General features: G+C 38.8%; 2 protein-coding genes across 3 annotated transcripts; both read left to right on the top strand.

The window, feature by feature from the left end:
- Positions 1-280: 280 nt before the first annotated feature.
- On the top strand, positions 281-1,189 carry LOC145566135 (uncharacterized). The gene is made up of 2 exons (XM_081625664.1): positions 281-551; positions 678-1,189. Exons 1-2 carry the CDS (start codon positions 281-283, stop codon positions 1,187-1,189), a joined length of 783 nt encoding a protein of 260 aa, XP_081481790.1.
- A 6,263-nt stretch (positions 1,190-7,452) lies between these two features.
- LOC145568356 (uncharacterized) lies at positions 7,453-17,225 on the top strand. 2 transcript variants are annotated; one of them, XM_081627786.1, is made up of 4 exons: positions 7,453-7,871; positions 14,577-14,657; positions 15,262-15,401; positions 15,498-17,225. In XM_081627786.1, exons 1-4 carry the CDS (start codon positions 7,557-7,559, stop codon positions 15,751-15,753), a joined length of 792 nt encoding a protein of 263 aa, XP_081483912.1. In that variant the 5' UTR covers positions 7,453-7,556; the 3' UTR covers positions 15,754-17,225. The 2 variants fall into 2 exon arrangements, with proteins under 2 accessions (XP_081483912.1, XP_081483913.1); XM_081627787.1 differs by lacking the exon at positions 14,577-14,657.
- The last annotated feature ends 2,606 nt before the right edge of the window (positions 17,226-19,831 follow it).

Genomic DNA, 19,831 nt, shown 5'->3' with positions numbered 1-19,831 from the left:
TTAATTCTTGATTACTTTGTGTGAATTATAAAAAGAGGCCATATCCAATTAGGAAGCTCCACTACAAAAAAATTGTCTTTTGGTAGCGATTATTTCGTAGCCCCGCTACAATATGCACATATGTTTGTGAAATAGTTGAGGAATCTGTATCATTTTACAATCGAAATAGTAAACCCATATAAAATCGATACGAAAAACATAATAATATTTATTCACCTTTATTCTGCACATTTATAAATTTATGGAAAAACGTATCGTTTACAGTTGCCACCAAGCATATATGACCTCGTTAACTTCTATCCCTGTGTCTATGGAAGATAGTTTACCGAATTTAGCCCCGAATTCGTTACCTATTACCTGTCTTGTATGGAATGTACAAGGAGCAGGAAGCCCCAATTTCATTTCTGTTTTGAAAGATTTGGTTCGGACCAACCAACCAAATGTCATTGCTCTAATGGAAACACATATGGGTGGTGAACAAGCTTTCAAGATTGCTTCAATTTTAGGATATTCAGGCCACACTCGGGTCGATGCAGTGGGTTTTAGCGGAGGTATTTAGGTCTATTGGCGTTCGGAGTTGGTGTCAGTTAACCCAATCATCAAACACAATCAACACATCACAAGGGTCGGAGCTACCCCTTGGTACTTCACGGCACTTTATGCGAGTCCTGATCTAGCAAAGAAGCAAGAATTATGGGAAGAGTTAAGAAATTTTGCTGATAATCATAACCATCCCTGGCTTATTGCGGGTGACTTCAATGACACTAGATTTCCATCGGAAAGAAACTCTTCTTGCAGAGAAACGACTCGCCGCTCGAGGTTATTCAACGATTGGATAGAAGAGATGGACCTTCTGGAAGTGGAATTCTCTGGTGCGGCGCATACATGGGCTAGGGGTTTAACTCCTACAACTCGTAGAAGTGGAAGACTATATCGAGCTTTGTGTAATGATTCGTGGGCCATGAGATTTGACAAGGCTGCTATGAAGCACCTTACTGCCTATCATTCGGACCACTGCCCTCTTTTCATATCCTCAAATGGTTTCGCTCCCTTGCAAGCGTTGCATAGGCCTTTTAGATTTCAAGCCACTTGGCTTTCCCATGAGACGTTCAAAGAGTATGTATCACAAAATTGGGACTCTACTAGTTCACTTATGCTAGCCCTCTCGAAGCTAGCCTTGAATCTTTAGGTTTAGAATCGAGATACGTTTGGGAATAGCTTCAAGCAAAAAAGAACTTTATTGGCTAGGATTGGAGGGATTCAGAAAATTCTAGCTACTAGGATGGACCGTGGATTGCTCATATTAGAAGCGAAACTTCGAAGAGAGCTTGATGAAATTTTGGATCGTGAAGAAACTTTTTGGTATCAAAAAGCTCGGGTGGATTGGCTTCAAAATGGAGATCGCAATACTACTTTTTTCCATTTAAGTACTATTGTGCGTCGTTGGAAGAACAAGATAGTGACACTCAAAGATAATGATGGCGAATGGTTACAAGATAAAAATGCGATACAAAATCACATTGTGACATACTTTGAAAATTTGTTCAAAGAAGAATGGGAACTTGCTTATTTCGATGTCCCAAGTGATATATTTCCAGAACTGTCCCCGCATCATTGGAGTATTTTGACGAGCCCCCACACAAAGTTCGAAGTGGATGTAGTGATTAAGGAGATGACTGCTCTTAAGGCCCCGGGCCCGGATGGATTTCAAGCATTATTTTACCAAAAAAATTAGGATATCGTAGCTAAAACAGTGTATGATACGGTCATCCCAGTGTTACAAGGTAAAGGCTTTCCAGATGAGCTTAATAGCACGTTTATTACTTTACTGCCGAAATTAGACCATCCGGAATTAACTTCACAATTCAGACCAATAGGTTTGTGTAATGTTGCATATAAGATTATCACGAAGGTGATATTTAATCGTCTCAAATCAGTATTGCCAATATTGATTTCAAATACTCAATCAAGCTTTGTTCCGAGACGGCAAATAATCGATAACATTGTAATTATGCAAGAGGTTATTCACAATGAGGCGTAAACAAGGAGCAAAGGGGTATATGGCCATCAAAATTGATTTTGAAAAGCGTATGATAGATTACGATGGTCATTTATTCGAGATACTCTTGTGCAAATGAATATTCTGATATTAATGATTGAGGTGATAATGGAGTGCATTACTTCATCTTCGCTGCAAATTTTATGGAACGGTGAACCCTCTCGTAGTTTTAAACCGAGTAGAGGCATTCGTCAAGGGGATCCATTCTCTCCATATTTATTTGTGATGTGTATGGAACGATTCTATCAAGTGATTGAAGAATCGATTGTTCATGGGCACTGGAAACCTATTAAAGCTAGCAGAGATGGGCCGGCTCTTTCCAACCTTTTTTTCGTGGATGACATCGTGTTATTTGCAGAGGCTAATTTGGATCAAGCTGACTTAATTCATACCTGCTTGAAGCGTTTTTTTGATGCATCGGGTCAGAAAGTCAGTTTATCTAAATCAAGTGTTTATTTTTCGGCAAATGTGTTGAGTGATAAGCAGCAGCAAATAGGCTCGGCTTTGGGGATGGAGGTTACTAGTGATTTGGGGATGTATCTTGGCATGCCTACGTTAACTAGTAGACTCACAAAAGAGACTTTTGGGCATTTGTGTGAAAAGATCGATCGAAGACTTGTCGGGTGGAAATCAAAATACCTTTCTCTAGCAGGGCGCATTACCTTGACAAAGGCAACTCTTTCCACTATGTCATTGTACTCAATGTAATCGGCTAAAATACCTCGCTCCATTTGTGATGACATTGACAAAAAGACGAGGAGGTTTATATGGTGTAGAAGTAAAGACCGAAAGAATATCTTCTTTCGTGGGAAATGTTGCAGAAGCCGAAAGGATTGGGTGGGCTATACACTCTGCAAGACAATCAAATGCTGCGTTTTTAACAAAGTTGGGATGGCGTGTTCGGTCCGAACCTCATTCTTTATGGTCAAGAGTATTGAGGGCTAAGTATTGTAGAGGGCAATGTGATGTGGATATGTTCGAGCCAAAAGCAGGGATGTCGAATGTTTGGACTGGAATTACAGAAAATGCTGTGACTTTGAATAAAGGAATTAAAGTGGATATTGGCAATGGTCAATCAACTCTGTTTTGGGATCATGTTTGGGCCACTAATAAGCCTCTAAGTGACATGGTTACACAAGAATTACCAATGGAGTTAGCTGGTGCAACTGTTGCAGAAATGTGGGAAGAAAACTTTGGGTGGCGTTGGGAAATTTTCAGTCCTTACTTGCAAGAAGATGCTCTCAAAGGTATTCAAAACCATGTTGTTCGTGAAGACCCTGCTGTTGGTGATCTCACATACTGGAAGATAAATTCGAAGGGCAAATTTACCATAAAGTCAGCTATTAGCATAATGAGCCACGAGACTGATGTACTTGATGACGATTGCTGGAATTCGATTTGGAAGGCTCCTGTTCAGCAACGTATTCGAGCTTTTTTATGGTTGGCTTGTCATGACAGAATCCTTGGCAACCTTAAAAGATACAAGAGGCAGCTAGTGGATGACCCCAAATGCTTTGTTTGTGGCCAAAGTGAGGAGAGTACTCTTCATATCTTGTGTGACTGTCCGGCTGCCAAACAAGTCTGGCGCATTGTCTTAACTCCAACCTTATTCCAGGATTTTCATCATCGTTCTTTAAATGAATGGATCACTCACAATCTTCAAGAGTTGGGTACAGAGGATGAACAAGGATGGTCGACTCTCTTTGGTATTGTGGCTTGGTGGATTTGGCGATGGCGTAATTGCTATGTTTTCAACCGATGTAATGAAATTCCAGTTGACTTGGGTGCTTTCATTAGGATTAGAATTGATGAAGCATTCCATAGCATGAACAAATAAGAAGAGCAAAGGTACGTGAAAAGCAAAAAACAGGAACACCTCGTATCTTGGCAGGCCCCTAAGTATGGGTGGTACACTTTTAATTGTGATGGGGCAGCCAAAGGAAATCCAGGCTTGGCAGGCGGAGGAGCTTTAATTCGAGATCATGAAGGTAATTTTCTATCAGGCTTCGCTACAAATTTTGGAAGGTGCACATCGTTCAGAGCTGAAGTGTTGGCTTCAACTCGTGGACTTGAGCTGGCAAAAAATCTACAAATTGAGAAATTGGAGGTGCAACTGGATAATTTGGCTTGCATACAAATACTGCATCAAGGGAAAGCCCCTAGAGGAGAGAATTTTCACGAGCTAAAACGATGTCTGAATATGCTTGCAGAAGATAGATGGGAGACCAAGGTTGCACATACATTTCGTGAAGGCAATCGCGCGGCGGATTGGTTGGCCAACCGCGGAGCAAGTAATGACATGCATTTTGAACTTTTACATTTTATTCCTGTAGGTCTTGGTAAGATTTTAGACGAGGATAATAGAGGTGTGGCTTTTCCACGCCGAATTCCTCCATAGTTTTGATTTTATGTTTGTAATGTTTTTTGTTCTGTTTTTGTTTTTTCTTATTTCTTGGCTCTGCCTCTCTTGAATAAAAAAAAAACAGTTGCCACCAAAATCTAAAAATCGATACGAAAAGCCTTTTTTACACTACATTTTACAATTTTGTTTGACAAAGAAAACATAAAATATGTCATAGCTCATTGGAAAAACATTTAATATTATAGCTTGAGGTTGCATGTTTGAATCTTGTATAGAGCATATATATGTAAGGATTTTTTTTTTATAGCGATTACAATCAATACAAAATGTTAAAATAATCGCTACGAAAAGGTAATTTTTTTGTAGTGCTCTGACACTCATATATATACGAAGTAGATAAAATAAACAATATCATTACACAATTACATAAATAACCTTAGGGTTATGTTGCACTATTACTTTGGAATGATTATTATCAGTTCCTCAAACTTAAGGTTAAAATGATTAATAAATTTTCATGCACACACACACAAAACCTAATCCTAACATACGTAGTAATAAACCTATAACTATTCAGTTTTTAAGTGATTTTCACTTCTCATAAGTTCATAACAAACCTTTCATTAATACAACCTCGTGGAAAACACAAAGTCTTATATGTGGCTGGCCACACCGTATGGCCAGCTACTTTAAGGGTTACTTCACTAGTGTAATGGGGGTTACTTGGTTAGTGTTAAAGGGATTACTTCGTCATTGTTACAGAGTTATTCGGTCAGTGTTATAGGGGTTATTCGGTCGGTGTAGGGAATATTTCAAGCATCCCACACTTGAGCTCCACTGTGATCATACACTTAAGCATGGTGGCGTCAAAAGGGAAGGAAGCTAGAGCAAAAGAGTTGCCAACAAGTTTTAGGAACTTGTAAACCGTTCATAGGGTGAAGGTTACACCCTTTCACGATCCACGAGATCGCTAACTCCATAGTGGTCCTGAACCATGATTGGATATTCGGGGATGAAGGTACAAATCCAACCTAAAAGAGATTGAACCTGCCCTAAATAGGCCTTTACTTTATTCTTCTCATATTCATGTGCACTTTCTGACTAACATACAATCAATATATTAATCCTAAACCTGTTAAATCTATATTGGTTGATTATTAATGCACAAATAATTCTATTATTGGCGATCACTTGAATTAAAACCACATTAGCCTAAATAAAATTATTAATTATCTTATTAAGCGTGATTTCAAGTACGAACTCCCTTTAAACCTGCAAGAGAGGGCGTGATCAAGCAATAACAATAATATCAGACAACATAATAATATCGATACAACAAATCATCATCATAACAATAATAATCTCATCAAAGCATAATAATATTAGCAAGATCCTAGGCATGATACTAACAAGATTAATAACAAATCTTAGCATGTCACTAAACATTAAAGATCAAAGCTTTAACCCTAACATGATACTAACATGATGGAAGAAATAAGAAACATCCTAAACATGATACTAGAAAGCAATAAATAAAATCCTAACATGATACTAGGAATTAAAATAATATAAACATGCTTTCTAAAGATATAGAGCAATGAAATTACTCACTTTGTTGCCTCGTATCTCTTTCTATCAAAACAATATACACATTAGTAACTTCAAGGAAAATATTAAACAATAAATCTAATCAAAGAATTGAAATAAGATTTGGGGCCAGCCCTCATAAATTATCAACCTTTCACGTCTAGGGCGAAGGCAACTTCGAGCTTGGTTAGGTGCGTCTAGGACTCGTGAATGCGATATTGTGTTATGAAAAGGAAAGGCTTAAAGAGGGAGAAATAACAAGCTTCTAGCTTTGAAAGAGAACAGAATTAGAATTAGATGATTGTTGGTGATTAAAACGGGGAAATACGACCCTATTTATAGAGAAAAACATCCAGAAACGATTAGAAAAGAGCTAGAATTCGAATCGAAATAAAATTCCTTTTGACGCGACAAGATAAGGACTATCACGGCGCGATAAAAACAATTTTTTGCAGATTTTGTTTTTATCATAACTTTTGATCCAGAAGTCGAAATAAGTCGTATAATATGTCGTTGGAAAGCTCTTGAAGTCTACTTTCCAACCCGATTAAAATCTTTTGTAGAATAAAAGATATGGCCGAAATAGTGGAAGGATGTTAGTTTTGGATAAAGTTTCGTATTTCTTTCATATCTTTTTCGTTATACCTCGGAATTAATATTATAATATATCATTGGAAAGATATTTTCAAGATCTATCCAACCATATAAAATTTGGATAAAAATTATGAGGCACGAAAATAATATCTGAATATATTCCATTTCGCACAGAACAAGGACTCTAAAAAAGAGGAGTTTTATTCAATTTCAAATTCTTTTAATCTTATCTTTCAAAAAAGGATAATTTAAATCTCTTAGAAACTCATAGAAGCTTCTAATTAATCCTAATTAGTTTAGGAATGGGATTAAAGCCTTTGGACCCTCCACATGATTATTGGGTCGTAGGTAAAATCCGGTTTGGGCTCAGTTTAGTATTTTAGCCATAACTTCCTCATTATTCATCGGAATTGGGCTTATACTATATCATGGAAAAGCTCTTTTCAAGCTCTATCCAACTACACAATTATTGGACCTATATTATGGACCAAAGTAAACTGGACTGAATGTCTTTCATAAACAGAGTATGAAAAGAAAGATTTTCAAAAATAGAAAGAGTATTTTTTTTATTAAAAACAGAGAGATTCACGAAAGTCTTTCACATTTCACCTCGTTCGATAATCAATGACGTGAAATGTATTCATCACTAGGTTTGGTTTTTGGGGAGACACAATCAGGTGTCTATAGTCGATATTACATGGGTTACTTAATCAAAGTTATATGAGGTACTTTAATTGGCCACACGATGTGGTCGGCCGCACACAAGACGGGTTGCGTTGAAAATTATACAGTAATAACGTCATGCGCACATGATTAACGACTTTAAGCATTCAACACGTCACCTCACACATCATGACACAACTATTAACTCCTTCACTTTCCCTTGCCTACCTTACACCCATACCTAACTAACAATCTTCAATTCTTCATCACAGCAACTTCACCCGGCCAAGAATGCCGGGCCCTGGCCCACACATGATATACACACTGGGATCGGGCCTGGGCTTGATGGTTGCATCCAAGGGTAGATTCAGTCCCCACCACTGCTTGTGCTACTCCATCAACGCCTTCTTCGGGCCGGACATCGGGTCATTCTTGGAGTGGCTGACATCCACCGTTGGATTTGGGGATTCCGTGGGGTCTGCCGTAGCTGATTACATCCACCACCCTTTTTATTATGTGGTGTTGTTGAGTTTCCCACTCTCTCTCCTCTACTCTTGGGCTTCTCGAGTTGCTCTTCAAAAGGGTAGTCTTGATTCTATTTCTGGGGTCAGTAATTGTGTTTATTTATGCTTTGTGTTTGTTTTTTTTTTTTTTTTTTTGAAAGAAATGCTTTGTGTTTGTTAATTAGTTTGATTATTGTTAATATTTGGTGCAGCAAGTTAGTTTAGTGTTTTGTATTGGAATTCTAAATTTAGTAATTAATTAAGTAAAGCTCAGGTGTTTTGGGGTCTGAATTTGGAAACTGGGTTGTTAATTTTTTAAGCTGATTTTTTTTCTATTAAAGAAAATAATTGAATTCAAGAATATTGTATTGCGATATCTCAAAAACAAAAGTCATATTCGACTCCCTCGAAAGAAAGGGTTTTCTCTCTAATACGTAGGGTTTGGCTGCCGGTGTGCCGGCTTCGATTGTTTCTTGTTCTCGTTTGATTCTGTAACCATGGCTGACGATTTACTAGACCGTTATGCAAATCTTAAGTTGGATGATGAGGATGGTGGAGTTGTTGAATTAGACTCTGCTGTTTCGTTACCTGAGCAGGAGAAGTTTCACTTGCTTTTAATCGGACGATTGGTGACTGAACGACCGTACAATACCGAAGCCTTCAAAACCACAATGACGAAGTCTTGGGGATTGACCAATAAATTAATTATTAAAATTCTTGGCCCTAATTTGTATGCGTTCCAATTTTTTCATTGGAGGGATAAGGAGAGGGTGCTTAATGGGTGCCCTTGGTGTTTTGATAACAAGTTGCTGGTGTTGAAGGAAGTGGAGGGGGATGAACAACCTGATAAGGTGGCTCTCTATCACTCTCCGTTCTGGGTTCGGGTGAAGAACCTTCCGTTTAATTGCAGATCTGATGAGGCTATTAAGGAGATTGTTTCAAATTGGGGGGAACCGATTGAAATTGAGAAAGACTTTCTGGGACTTGATCGATTTCGCCGGATTAGAGTCATGATCAATATTACTAAGCCCCTGCGCCGTTTTCAGAGGATACTTGATAAGGGAGGTAGGACAGTTTGTGTCGAGTTCGCTTATGAAAGATTGCCATTTTTCTGTTTTGCTTGCGGTGTTATTGGTCATTCAGAGAAGGACTGTTGTATGGTGTCTGAGGAGAGCAAAAAAGAGAAGTTAGGGTGGGGGCGTTGGCTGCGGGCGTCACCAAGGAAGGGGAAGGAGAAGGAGGATGAAGAATTGGCTGCTGTTTTGTCCTCGAGACGTCAGTTGTTTGTTACTAAGGAGGTGGGGGAGCTGATGGTTAGGGAGGAGGTGGAGGGTGTGGAGGTGAGAGAGGGGCCACTGTCTTTGGAGAAGGAGAGGGAGGATGTGGATAGCTCTGTTTTTGCTGCTGCTACTGTTAAAACAGGGGAGGGGGGTGCTGCTAGTTCTGTTAGTGGTGTGGGGAAGGGGAGTGCTGAGAAGGGTCATGTTGTGGGTTGTATAACGGATGGGGGGGAAGGGGCAGTGAGTGAGGGTGGGGAAATTTCTAAGGGGAAGAAATCTGGTGGTGGCAGGGGATGGAAGAAAATTGAGAGGAAGAGTGATCACTTTGATACTCATATGAGTGTAGTAGAATACGATGTTTTGGGGAAAAGAGTAAGGGAAGTAGATAAGATGATGGAGGAGGAGGTGATGGTTAAGAAGAAGATGGTGATAGACAATAAATTTTCTAGATTGCGGGAGGCGGTGGTTGCGGATGAGCAACCCCGCCGAGCTCAATGAGTATTTTGAGTATCAACTGTAGAGGGTTGGGCAATACCTCTGCAGTTGATAGCCTCCGAAATCTGATTCGGAGGGAAGCCCCGTCTCTTGTATTTATTATGGAGACGAAATTGAGTAGTGGTGAGATGGCTAAAATTCGTGCAAAATTTCCGGAGTATGAGGGATTAGCGGTGGATAGTTGTGGTAGATCAGGGGGAGTTGCTCTGTTGTGGCTCAAGGAAGTTTCGGTGGACCTTCTTTCTATATCTATACACCATATTGATGTCATGATCAAGTATGCTGCGGGGGAGACTTCGTGGAGGCTCACGGGCTTTTATGGGTGGCCTGAAGTTCATAATAGACATCTCTCTTGGAAGCTTTTATTGGAGTTGGCTTCTCAACGTGATGATCCTTGGGTGTGCATTGGGGATTTTAATGAGATCCTTGTTGAGTCAGAGAAGAAGGGGAGAAGAGATAGAGCTTTGTGGCAAATGGAAAATTTTAGAAATGCTTTAGAGATGTGTAACTTGAGGGATGTTCCTTGTTCGGGATATGAGTTCACGTTTGACAATGGTCAAAGTGGGCTAGATAATGTTCAATGTCGTTTAGACCGTGCCCTTGTGACATTGAGTTGGAATGATTTGTTCCCAAGTGCAAAGTTGCATAACTTAGACCGTGAATGGTCCGACCATGCCCCAATTCGGCTTAACTTGGTGGAGGGAGGGGGTGTGACGAAAAAGAAGGAGAAATTGTTTAGGTTCGAGCAAATTTGGGCCGAGCATGATAAATGTGAGGGGGTAGTAGAGGGTGCGTGGCAGTTAGGGGGTGGGACGGTGGAGGGGAACATTGCTGCTTGTGCGTTGGAGTTGAAGTTTTGGAGTGATAGAGAATTTGGGAGGGTCTTTAAAGAAATAAGAAAGAAGAGGAAAAGGCTAAGTAATTTAAATAAGGGAGGCAGGGAGGAACATCAGGTGAGGGAAAGGAAGAAAGTGGTAAAGGAGATTAGTGACCTCCTTCATATTGAAGAGATCTATTGGCGGCAAAGGTCACGTGCCTTATGGCTTGCGTCGGGTGATCGAAATTCATCTTTTTTCCACCGAAAAGCTTCCCAACGTCGCCAGAAAAATGCGATTCGCTATCTTGTTGATGAGGATGGGTCTCGGCATGATGATGAGGCAGGAGTATGCAATGTGGCTGTAAGGTATTTTAGCTCTTTATTTACCTCTTCGAATCCGGTGGAGTTTGATGAGGCGTTAGTAGGGGTGGAGAGGAGAGTGTCGGATGCAATGAATGAGCAACTTTGTGCGACGTACACTGCTAGTGAGGTTACAACAGCTTTGAAACAAATGCACCCTCTAAAGGCTCCGGGCCCGGATGGTATGTGTCCTTTATTTTTTCAAACTTATTGGCATATTGTTGGCCCTGCGGTGATTAATTTGGTGTTAGGTGTTCTAAATGGAGGTGTGCTTTCTAGGGAGATTAATAAAACCTTCATTGTGTTAATTCCTAAGAAAAAAGAGCCGGATAAAATGACTGAATACCGCCCAATTAGTTTATGTAATGTGGTGTATAAACTAATTACAAAAGTGCTTGCTAACCGCCTGAAATTATTTCTCTCGGATATTACCTCTCTGAATCAAAGTGCTTTTACTCCGGGGAGATTAATTACGGATAATATTTTGGTGGCTTTTGAGGTGTTTCACCACATGAAAAATTCTGCTAGCATGGGTGGTTCGTTGGCACTGAAGTTGGACATGGCTAAGGCGTATGATAGAGTAGAGTGGGGTTTTCTAAGAGCCGTTATGATAAGAATGGGTTTTGTGGAGTCTTTTGTGGATAGAGTTATGCATTGTATTTCTACTGTTTCTTTTGCGGTTCTTATAAATGGAGCACCTTCGGGGGAGTTTGTCCCTACTAGGGGCTTGCGGCAAGGTGATCCTCTTTCCCCATATTTGTTCATTTTGTGCGCTGAGGCTTTGTCGGGCTTGTTGAATAAGGAGGTTGAGAAGGGTAATTTGACTGGTATTACGGTGGCGACTCATGCTCCTACGATCTCCCATTTGTTGTTTGCAGATGATAGTATAATATTTTCGAAGGCAAATGCAGGTGAGGTAGATACCATTCGAGGGGCTCTACATACTTATGAGGTAGCGTCAGGTCAATTGGTAAATTTTGATAAGACAACGGTATCTTTTAGTAAAGGAGTCTCGGAGGAGAAAAAGAATGAGTTGGCGACTCGTTTGGGGGTTCAGCAGGTGGACATTCATGATAAGTATTTGGGTCTTCCCACGGTAGTTGGAAGGTCTAAACGAGTGCTTGTGAGGGGTGTGAGGGAGAAGTTATGTAAAAGACTTCAAGGGTGGAAGGGGGGAATGTTATCTAAGGCGGGTCGGGAGGTCCTGATTAAGGCAGTTGCCCAATCTATCCCAACCTACGCGATGAGTGTGTTCAAATTCCCGTCTTCGTTTTGTGATGAGTTACGGTCATTGGTGTCGAATTTTTGGTGGGGTCAGAAGAAAGGTGAGAGGAAGATTCATTGGCTAGCGTGGCGTAAATTATGTGAACCAAAGGCAAAGGGGGGCTTGGGGTTTAGAGATTTCAAGCTTTTTAATTCGGCCCTCCTTGCTAAGCAGGCGTGGAGATTAATGAAGTATCCGGATAGCCTTATTGCTCGAATGTTGAGGGCTCGCTACTACCATGATGGGGATTACTTAAGCTCGGAGCTTGGTGGGAATCCAAGTTATACTTGGAGAGGGATTTGGGGTGTGAAGTGGGTGGTTCAAAGGGGTATAAAATGGAGAGTTGGTGATGGCTTAAATATACCGGTGTGGGGTTGTCCGTGGATTCCCAACGCCCAATCTCGAATGGTGATTTCACCTTGTCCCGAGGATAGGAGGGGTATGAGAGTGTGTGACCTTATCCATTTGCCCACAGCTACGTGGAATATTCCACTTATAAAGGAATTGTTCCTTCCTTTTGAGTGGGATAGAATTTTGGCTATCCCTTTGAGCATGCGGCTTCCTGATGACGAGCTTAGTTGGGATTTGGAGAAAAATGGTGAGTTTTCGGTTCGATCAGCTTACCGGGCAATTTTTGGTGAATGTGATGGTGAAGATGGGGTGTCGGCCTCGGGAATTTCTTCGCTTTGGAATAAGGTATGGAATGCTAACACTTTGCCTAGAATTAAAATTTTCTTATGGAGAGCTTGTAGGGGGGCGTTACCCACGTCCTTGGGGTTGAGCAAACGCATTGAGTCTAGGCAAGCTTTGTGTAGCATTTGTGGGGTGGAGGATGAGTCCGAATTGCATTGTCTCCGGGATTGTGTAATAGCGAGATTGATTTGGGATTGCTGTGAGTTAGATGTTGATGCGACTGGCTTCTACACGGTGTTTGCGGATTGGGTGCAAGCGTGTTTAGCTCGTCTTAGGGGGGCTGATTATGGCTTGTTTTTTACAGTGTGTTGGGTCATATGGACAGCGAGGAATCGATGGCTGTTTGAAGGGGAAGTGTGTAATCCTAATCAATCTATGGAGTATGCTTTGAAGCTAGTAAAGGAGCTGCAAAAGGATGAGGAAGAGACAAGAGGGGGTGGGATTTCAACTCGCCAAAAATGGCAGCCTCCGAGTGAGGGGCTGTATAAGTTGAATGTTGATGGTGGTGCTGTTGAGGGATGCGGGGCTTCAGCTGGGGCAGTGGTGAGGGGAAGTGGTGGGGAGGTTCACATGGCTGCGGCATGGAGGTTCGAGGATAGATGGGAGCCGTTAATCGCGGAGGCTAAGGCTGTTCTTTTGGGGCTGCAAATGGCAGTGGATGGGGGGTTCTCGAAGCTAGTCGTGGAGAGTGATTGCCAAGGGTTATTGACCGTAATTAAATCGCAGGAGAGGGGTTGTAGTAGTCTCCATTTAATTCTAGATGATATTTATCATGTGTGTAACTCCTTGGATTTCGTTTCTTGGAGTTTTGTTCGTAGGGATTGTAATAAAGTAGCCCATGAGCTAGCTCATTACTTGCCATGGGGTACTACTAGGAAGGTTTGGATGTCGGATATTCCGGATTGTATTTCTTTGATTGTTGCTCGTGATTTCCCTATGAATGAAGGTTAGGTGCCCTTCGAGGCCGTTTTTCAAAAAAAAAAAAAAGAATATTGTATTGCGGAGTATACTAGTTAAGTCTTAAATGTGTGTTTACTGCTGAGCATATTGCTAATTTCCTTGATTAACGCTCAAATCATATCAGCATTTTGTAATTGTGTCTTCCCACTATTAAATAGTTGAACCATTTGTTTTTTTTTTTTTTTTTTTTTTTACGGTCTCACAATTGTATATTAGTAGTGAGAATTCACGGTTAAAGCTCCTAAAGTCTGATTGACTTTCAACTATTTATGTAAGGGAGGTAACATTTGATTTATGTAATTTTTGTTATATATAAAAAAAATACAAAATGAAAGATTTTATATTGTCAAACAATGGAAGAGAAATACAAATTGGTATATTATTGTATGCACAATCATTTTGATGCTAAAATCATATTGGCAATGTATACATATTATTGGGCAATTACTACCACACTTTCATCATCATAGCTATTAGCCATGCATATTTGACTTTGGTAGACAAAGGTAGCTGGTTTGACTCTAAACTTATAAGTATGTGTGTATTGACTATTGGGTTATTAATGCTAAAAAAAACCCCTTGATTTATTTGGACATGTTTTTTCATAAATTGATAATTTTGTGATGAATTAATGACAAAAAGTCAAAAAATTCCAAATTATAGCAAATGCCTTGTTAATTTGAAATGGACAGGTTAAATTATTTGCTCCAGTATTTTTGAACTCCGTACTAATGTGTCAAATATCCTTTGGAAATTGGAATACGTTTAATAGTTTATAATCTCCGTGCAACATTCCGTATGTATGAATCCATTGCTCTTTCAAAATCAAATGGCCTATTGATTGTTTTGTGGATGATTAAATGGCCAAGTCAATCTAGGATGACTTTTTATTTTACAAACAATGTAATTGACTTTGTAATTTTTTTCCCCCCCTGAAAGGTGCCCCTCACTAAGCTACAATGCTTTCTTCTGATTTCGGCTGGTTCTTTTTCACATTTCTTTCTGGACCATTTATTTGAGGTAATGTTCTTTCACCAACACTGTGACTGACTGCATCTTGTAAACTTGTAGTATGGAGAAATAATAATTATAAAGCCAATGTTTAGATAGGAGAACATTGTTCCTCTGATCTGATGCGGTTATAATTTGAAATTGTTTACATAACAACCAAGATTCTTGTTTAAAGATCTTTCATGTATGGGGAGAAATGCTGTGAATATCAAGTTCTGTTGTGTTCCCAAAGGCATAGCCTTTTAAGCTACTCTAAAAAATAATGAAGTACAGGATTGTAAGTACGCTTTCCCACTCCTTACAGTTTATCTTGGTCGCTCTTGATCCTTGCTACTGATTTTCCTCCAATTGGTATACATCAGTCCAGGCCATGCTTTACAGTTTATCTCAATGCTTCTTAATCTAGGCTAACTGACCTATTCATCAACAAAGCATCAAAACATAAATCAAACTGTAAACGTACTTACTCTCAATTTTCAATCCTCTTGAATTCTTTTTGGAGTTATAAAATGAATGTAATTTCTAGATATTTTTCTTTATATATAGAGCATGATCGACTTATAGAACTAACTCATATCTTAGTATCGCATCTAATTGTCTTGAAGTTACGCAGGAAAATGGGAAATCATCTGTATACACTTGGATATTAAGTACTGGCTGGTGGGAAAATCGTGCCCCCATCAACCCAGATGCTGTGATAGTAATTAGTTTGTTGTGCACTGGGTTAATTCTGGGTTTTATATACATCCACAGGTATTCTCATAAAGATTCAGATTTTTGATGAACTTGCATTCTTCTTGGTGTCTCCATAGTAATGGCATTTGATAAATTCCAATTTGATTTTTGCAGAGTAGGACCTTCCAAATCCATAAAAAAGCAATATACGCAATCCGTTAAACTGATCATTACCATAGCAGCTTTATATTGCTTATGGTGTGCAAGTCAGATTTATCTTGTACAACCCCGTCGGCCAGCTGTTGGGGAAGAGGCTGATCTTGGATTTCTGGTGTTCCTATTCATATATTTCTTTCTCCCTCACTCCTTGTGCATTAGTTCCATGAACCCAAAAAATTATCATGATGTAGAAGAGCAACTTCCCTTGTAGAGTAAATATACGGAACATTCAAGTGCTCATGGAGTCTTGCCTAATTCAGGTTGGGTCCTGACTTGGTTTGTCAAACAAAGCCCAGAAGCTGCCTCGTTAAGAGCTGCTATCTTCTGTTGTCGTTTTATTTGGCCAGAGCACTGAGCAGTAGGGTTTCCTTAATGAGCTTGTTGTATCTTAAAACTGTGCACAAATAACTCCCTTTCTCAGTTACTATTCTGTCATAGGCGGACAGTCGGTTGTTTATATCACAATTCATTCAAGTTTGTGAAGTAGTAAGATTAGAAGCAATGACTATTAGAAGTATCCAAAACGGGGTATTTATCTCTGATGCTATTTGCAGTGGTACTAGCAGAGGTCCTGATGCATTTTTTGTTGCCAGAGCAGTTGTTACATTTGTTGGTATGGTTGCTAATTGTTGCCTTGTTGGTATGATGTCAGCAAGGTTTTTCATTGCCAATCAAAGACTCGGGGTAATATTGGCTGTAATCAACTTACTAACTGTCTCTAACAGTGGAGAGAAGTGCCTCACAGCTCAAAGAAATGATCTTGTTGAAAAATTGCATTCAATCAATGTAGAGATTTGCTCAAAACTTCCAAAGATATGGTGTTCGTGATAATGTGCAGCAACATAATTGTGTTCGTGACCACGAGATGATGTGAAATTTGATAAGAGATACATCAAGTAAAGGGAAGAATGAGTGATATCACTAATGAGACACATCAATACTGTGAGATTACTTTTGCAGCTGTCTTTTTGTTTCAGTGCCTGACTAAAGTTTCACTGGGTCATTTCAATTCGTAACTGTTGACGTGCTACTTATGAAGCAATTGTTCTCCATTTATTGCATGAATGTGGAGTAACATCTTCCCATACCCTTAATAACATCCCTAGCTTTGGGGAAGGACAATATATATACATGCAATTGGTTTCGTTGGTGTAAAGTTACAGCCAAAAAAAATGTGGCAGTCCAAGTACACAAAATGGCATGCCCTTGTTCTTTGTCTTATAATGTTTTCAGCACAACTTGTGGAAGGATGTCCGAATGATTCGGTCTTTGTTATGTTAGTGTTCTCTGTTGCTGAGTTGTCATGGCTATCAAAAGACGTATAGAAATGAACTGATTGGCTAGCAAAGGTCTTCATGGCAAGGGATCCACCGACACTGCTAGTAGCATCAACTCAGCTGTGACAGTTATTAGTTGCAGGTCTAAGTATGATGATGAGGCTGGTGATGATGGATCGACACGAACCTGTTCTTTTCAAACTCTTTCAGGCAATCAATCTAGAAAATGGAACAGCAATCTTGCCAACAACTTGAGAAATGGTTCTCGGTCTATGGGTCATCATATCTTCTTACAGGTTACAATGATAATCAAAGTAGCAAAGTAGTTTTAGTTAGTTTAAGCAAAATAATTGAATTAAGATGCATTTTGGGATGCCAACTTTTCTTTCTTTTTAGTCCTAAAAAATGACAGTATTTGCTCATGAGTGCTAATTTGGTCTCTGTTTTATACTCTGTATCTCAATAGTCATATGGTGTTATTATATGGGTGGAGTTATGTCCTTCTAACTTTGTCAATTGTCATTAAATCTAGGAGCAAATCTTTGACAATAACTTGGATCTTGGGCTTTGCTCTGCAGCTCTAGAACCAAACTAGTACACTAGTACCTCGATGCAAAAACTATAATCCTACTAATGCAAATTTTTGTAGTAAAATTGCAGTCACCTCGTATTTTCTCATATTTATAATTCATAAATTAGCAAGCAATGACACAGCACGAATCCAAATCTTAGAAAAAGTGGAACTTATATGATACACAAATTGCTGATAGAAGATTCACACTCAGTCACTCATTAATTAAGGACAATGAACAATGCAATTATGCAAAAGATAATCCTAACAACTGACATATCTGCTAAGAGATTCATTTTATTCACAAAGCCTATGACCCAGCAACCGTAGTAAATGTTTTCTTACGTTTTTAATGGGTAGAAAGCTTATTGTTTGGGTTTCCTTTTCCTTCTTCGAGTACTTGGGCAAAACAAATTATGGAAAACCACCGTCCTTGTGAGGTCTCTCCCTATATTTTGATGGATAAATTAATAATTTAAGGCACTGCTATTTGTTTCCTTTATATTAAGTACTTATGCATGTTATATGTTTGGCTCGAGTTGTAACTTGTAAGCGTACATTCATGTCTATATTATGTCATAAAGATATGATGTAGGGCAAAATCATGCAATCACAGACAATGCAGCAGAATAATGTTATTTGTTGAAGTTTAAAGATAGAAGAACAGAGAAAAAATAGATATAGCAAAAGACTTTGAAATTACAATAATACTGATTAAGTACATCAATCCTTTAAATAGTAAATAATGCTAACGAAAAATCCTATCTTTAAGGCTAGATTTACCCACTAACAATACAAAGAGACTACGTAACCCACTAACACCCATAATATACTCTTTGACTAATTCATACTCCTTAACAATCCACTCAACTAGACTCCTAAAATTATTCAAATATGATAAACCCACCTACACTAACAATTCTAAATAATAACTAACTTTTGAATCAATTTCCCAACATTATTCACCGTTCTTTATTTATGTGGAATTATGAGTGTCCTTTTTAAGTTTAATTTATCATAGTTAAGCACACAGAGACTTACGCAGTATTAGTTATTATGTTGTCATTCATTCTATGTCGGTTTGACAGTCTGTGCGATTATTACATTAGACATCATATAAGCTTTGTAAGTATGTAACATACAAGAGCATAGAATTCAATCAGTAAAGCAGCCATGAGCCATGGGTTCTAAAACACACTCAAACTGCCCAACATCCTCCTTCTTTCCTCTCTTTCTCGTCCTCCTTTCCGCTCTTTCTTGTGTTCAAAAAAATGGCGAAGGTGTGGCTGAAATTCGTGTATTTGAGGCTCAATTTCGTGACGTTGAGGTTTTTTTTTCTGTCAACTTCGGCCATAAAAATTTCAGATCTGGAGTTTTTATGGTCGAATTTGACAATCAACACTCGAAAAGGAGGAAATTTTCGAAGGTATGTTTAATTTTTTGTATTTTTCGTTTTTGTTGTGGTTTTTGTTTATATTCTGATATTTTTTGGTCTAATTTCATTATTTTGTGCTTTTACTGCCTTTTTTTTGTTGTTCGCTTGTGTCGTTTATTTTCCTTTGATTTTTAAATTTTTCGTCTATTTTCGTGTTGATTTTCATTTCAATTTGTTATATTTCATTTATTATCTTTTGATTTATTGTGGCTTGTTTGTTCGGATTTTGCACTGTTTGGATAATTTTTGTTTTTTTGTTCGATTTTTATATTGTAGGGTTTTAATTATTTGATTTATATTTGTATTTCTTATTTGATGATTTGTTATTTTATGTATTTTATTTTATATTTTCATTTACTGTGCTTATTATATGTTGGTTTTATTTTGTTTGAGTTTTATTTGTTGGGGTTTATTTTTAGATCAATGTTTCTTTGTTTAAGGTGGTGGTGGGAAGGACAGTTGTCGGTGGTGGTGCGAAAGGTTGTTGTGGAGGTAGGGGCAAGGAGGCCTGGGTAAGGGGGGTAGGGGAAGGGCGTTTATTTTTTTTTTTTTTTAATTTTTTGCAACGGCTATTTGCGACGTCCAATCGTCGCTAAAACCATCTTTTACGACAGTTTATTTTTTGTCGTACCCTACGACGGTTTTAAACTATCGTAAAATAATTATAGCGACAAAATAAAAAACTGTCGTTTAAATTAGTGAAACCATCGTAATAATTCTTTACGACAATCAAACTGTTGCAAAAATAAAATTTTACGACAATTCTGACTGTGACACAATTTACGACAGTTGACAGTCGCAACTATTTTTTACGACAGTTTTTGCGACAAATTTTTACCGTCGCAAAATAGCTTATTTCTTGTAGTGTATCATCAAGAGAGTGATAGCTATGCCTGCACCAGCTGCAACTGGAGACATCGCCTCTATAATCTGTGCAGAAATTAGCATAGAAACCAGTAGGATAAACAAAAATTGGTGATACCTTAGCTTCCCGAACCCATGTATG

This window comes from Chenopodium album, chromosome 11 (genome assembly GCF_948465745.1).
Source record: "Chenopodium album chromosome 11, dcCheAlbu1.1, whole genome shotgun sequence".
Classification (NCBI taxonomy): Eukaryota; Viridiplantae; Streptophyta; class Magnoliopsida; order Caryophyllales; family Amaranthaceae; genus Chenopodium; species Chenopodium album.
The sequence above is the reverse complement of the archived record's forward strand: the minus strand, read 5'-3'. Positions and strand labels throughout refer to the sequence as shown.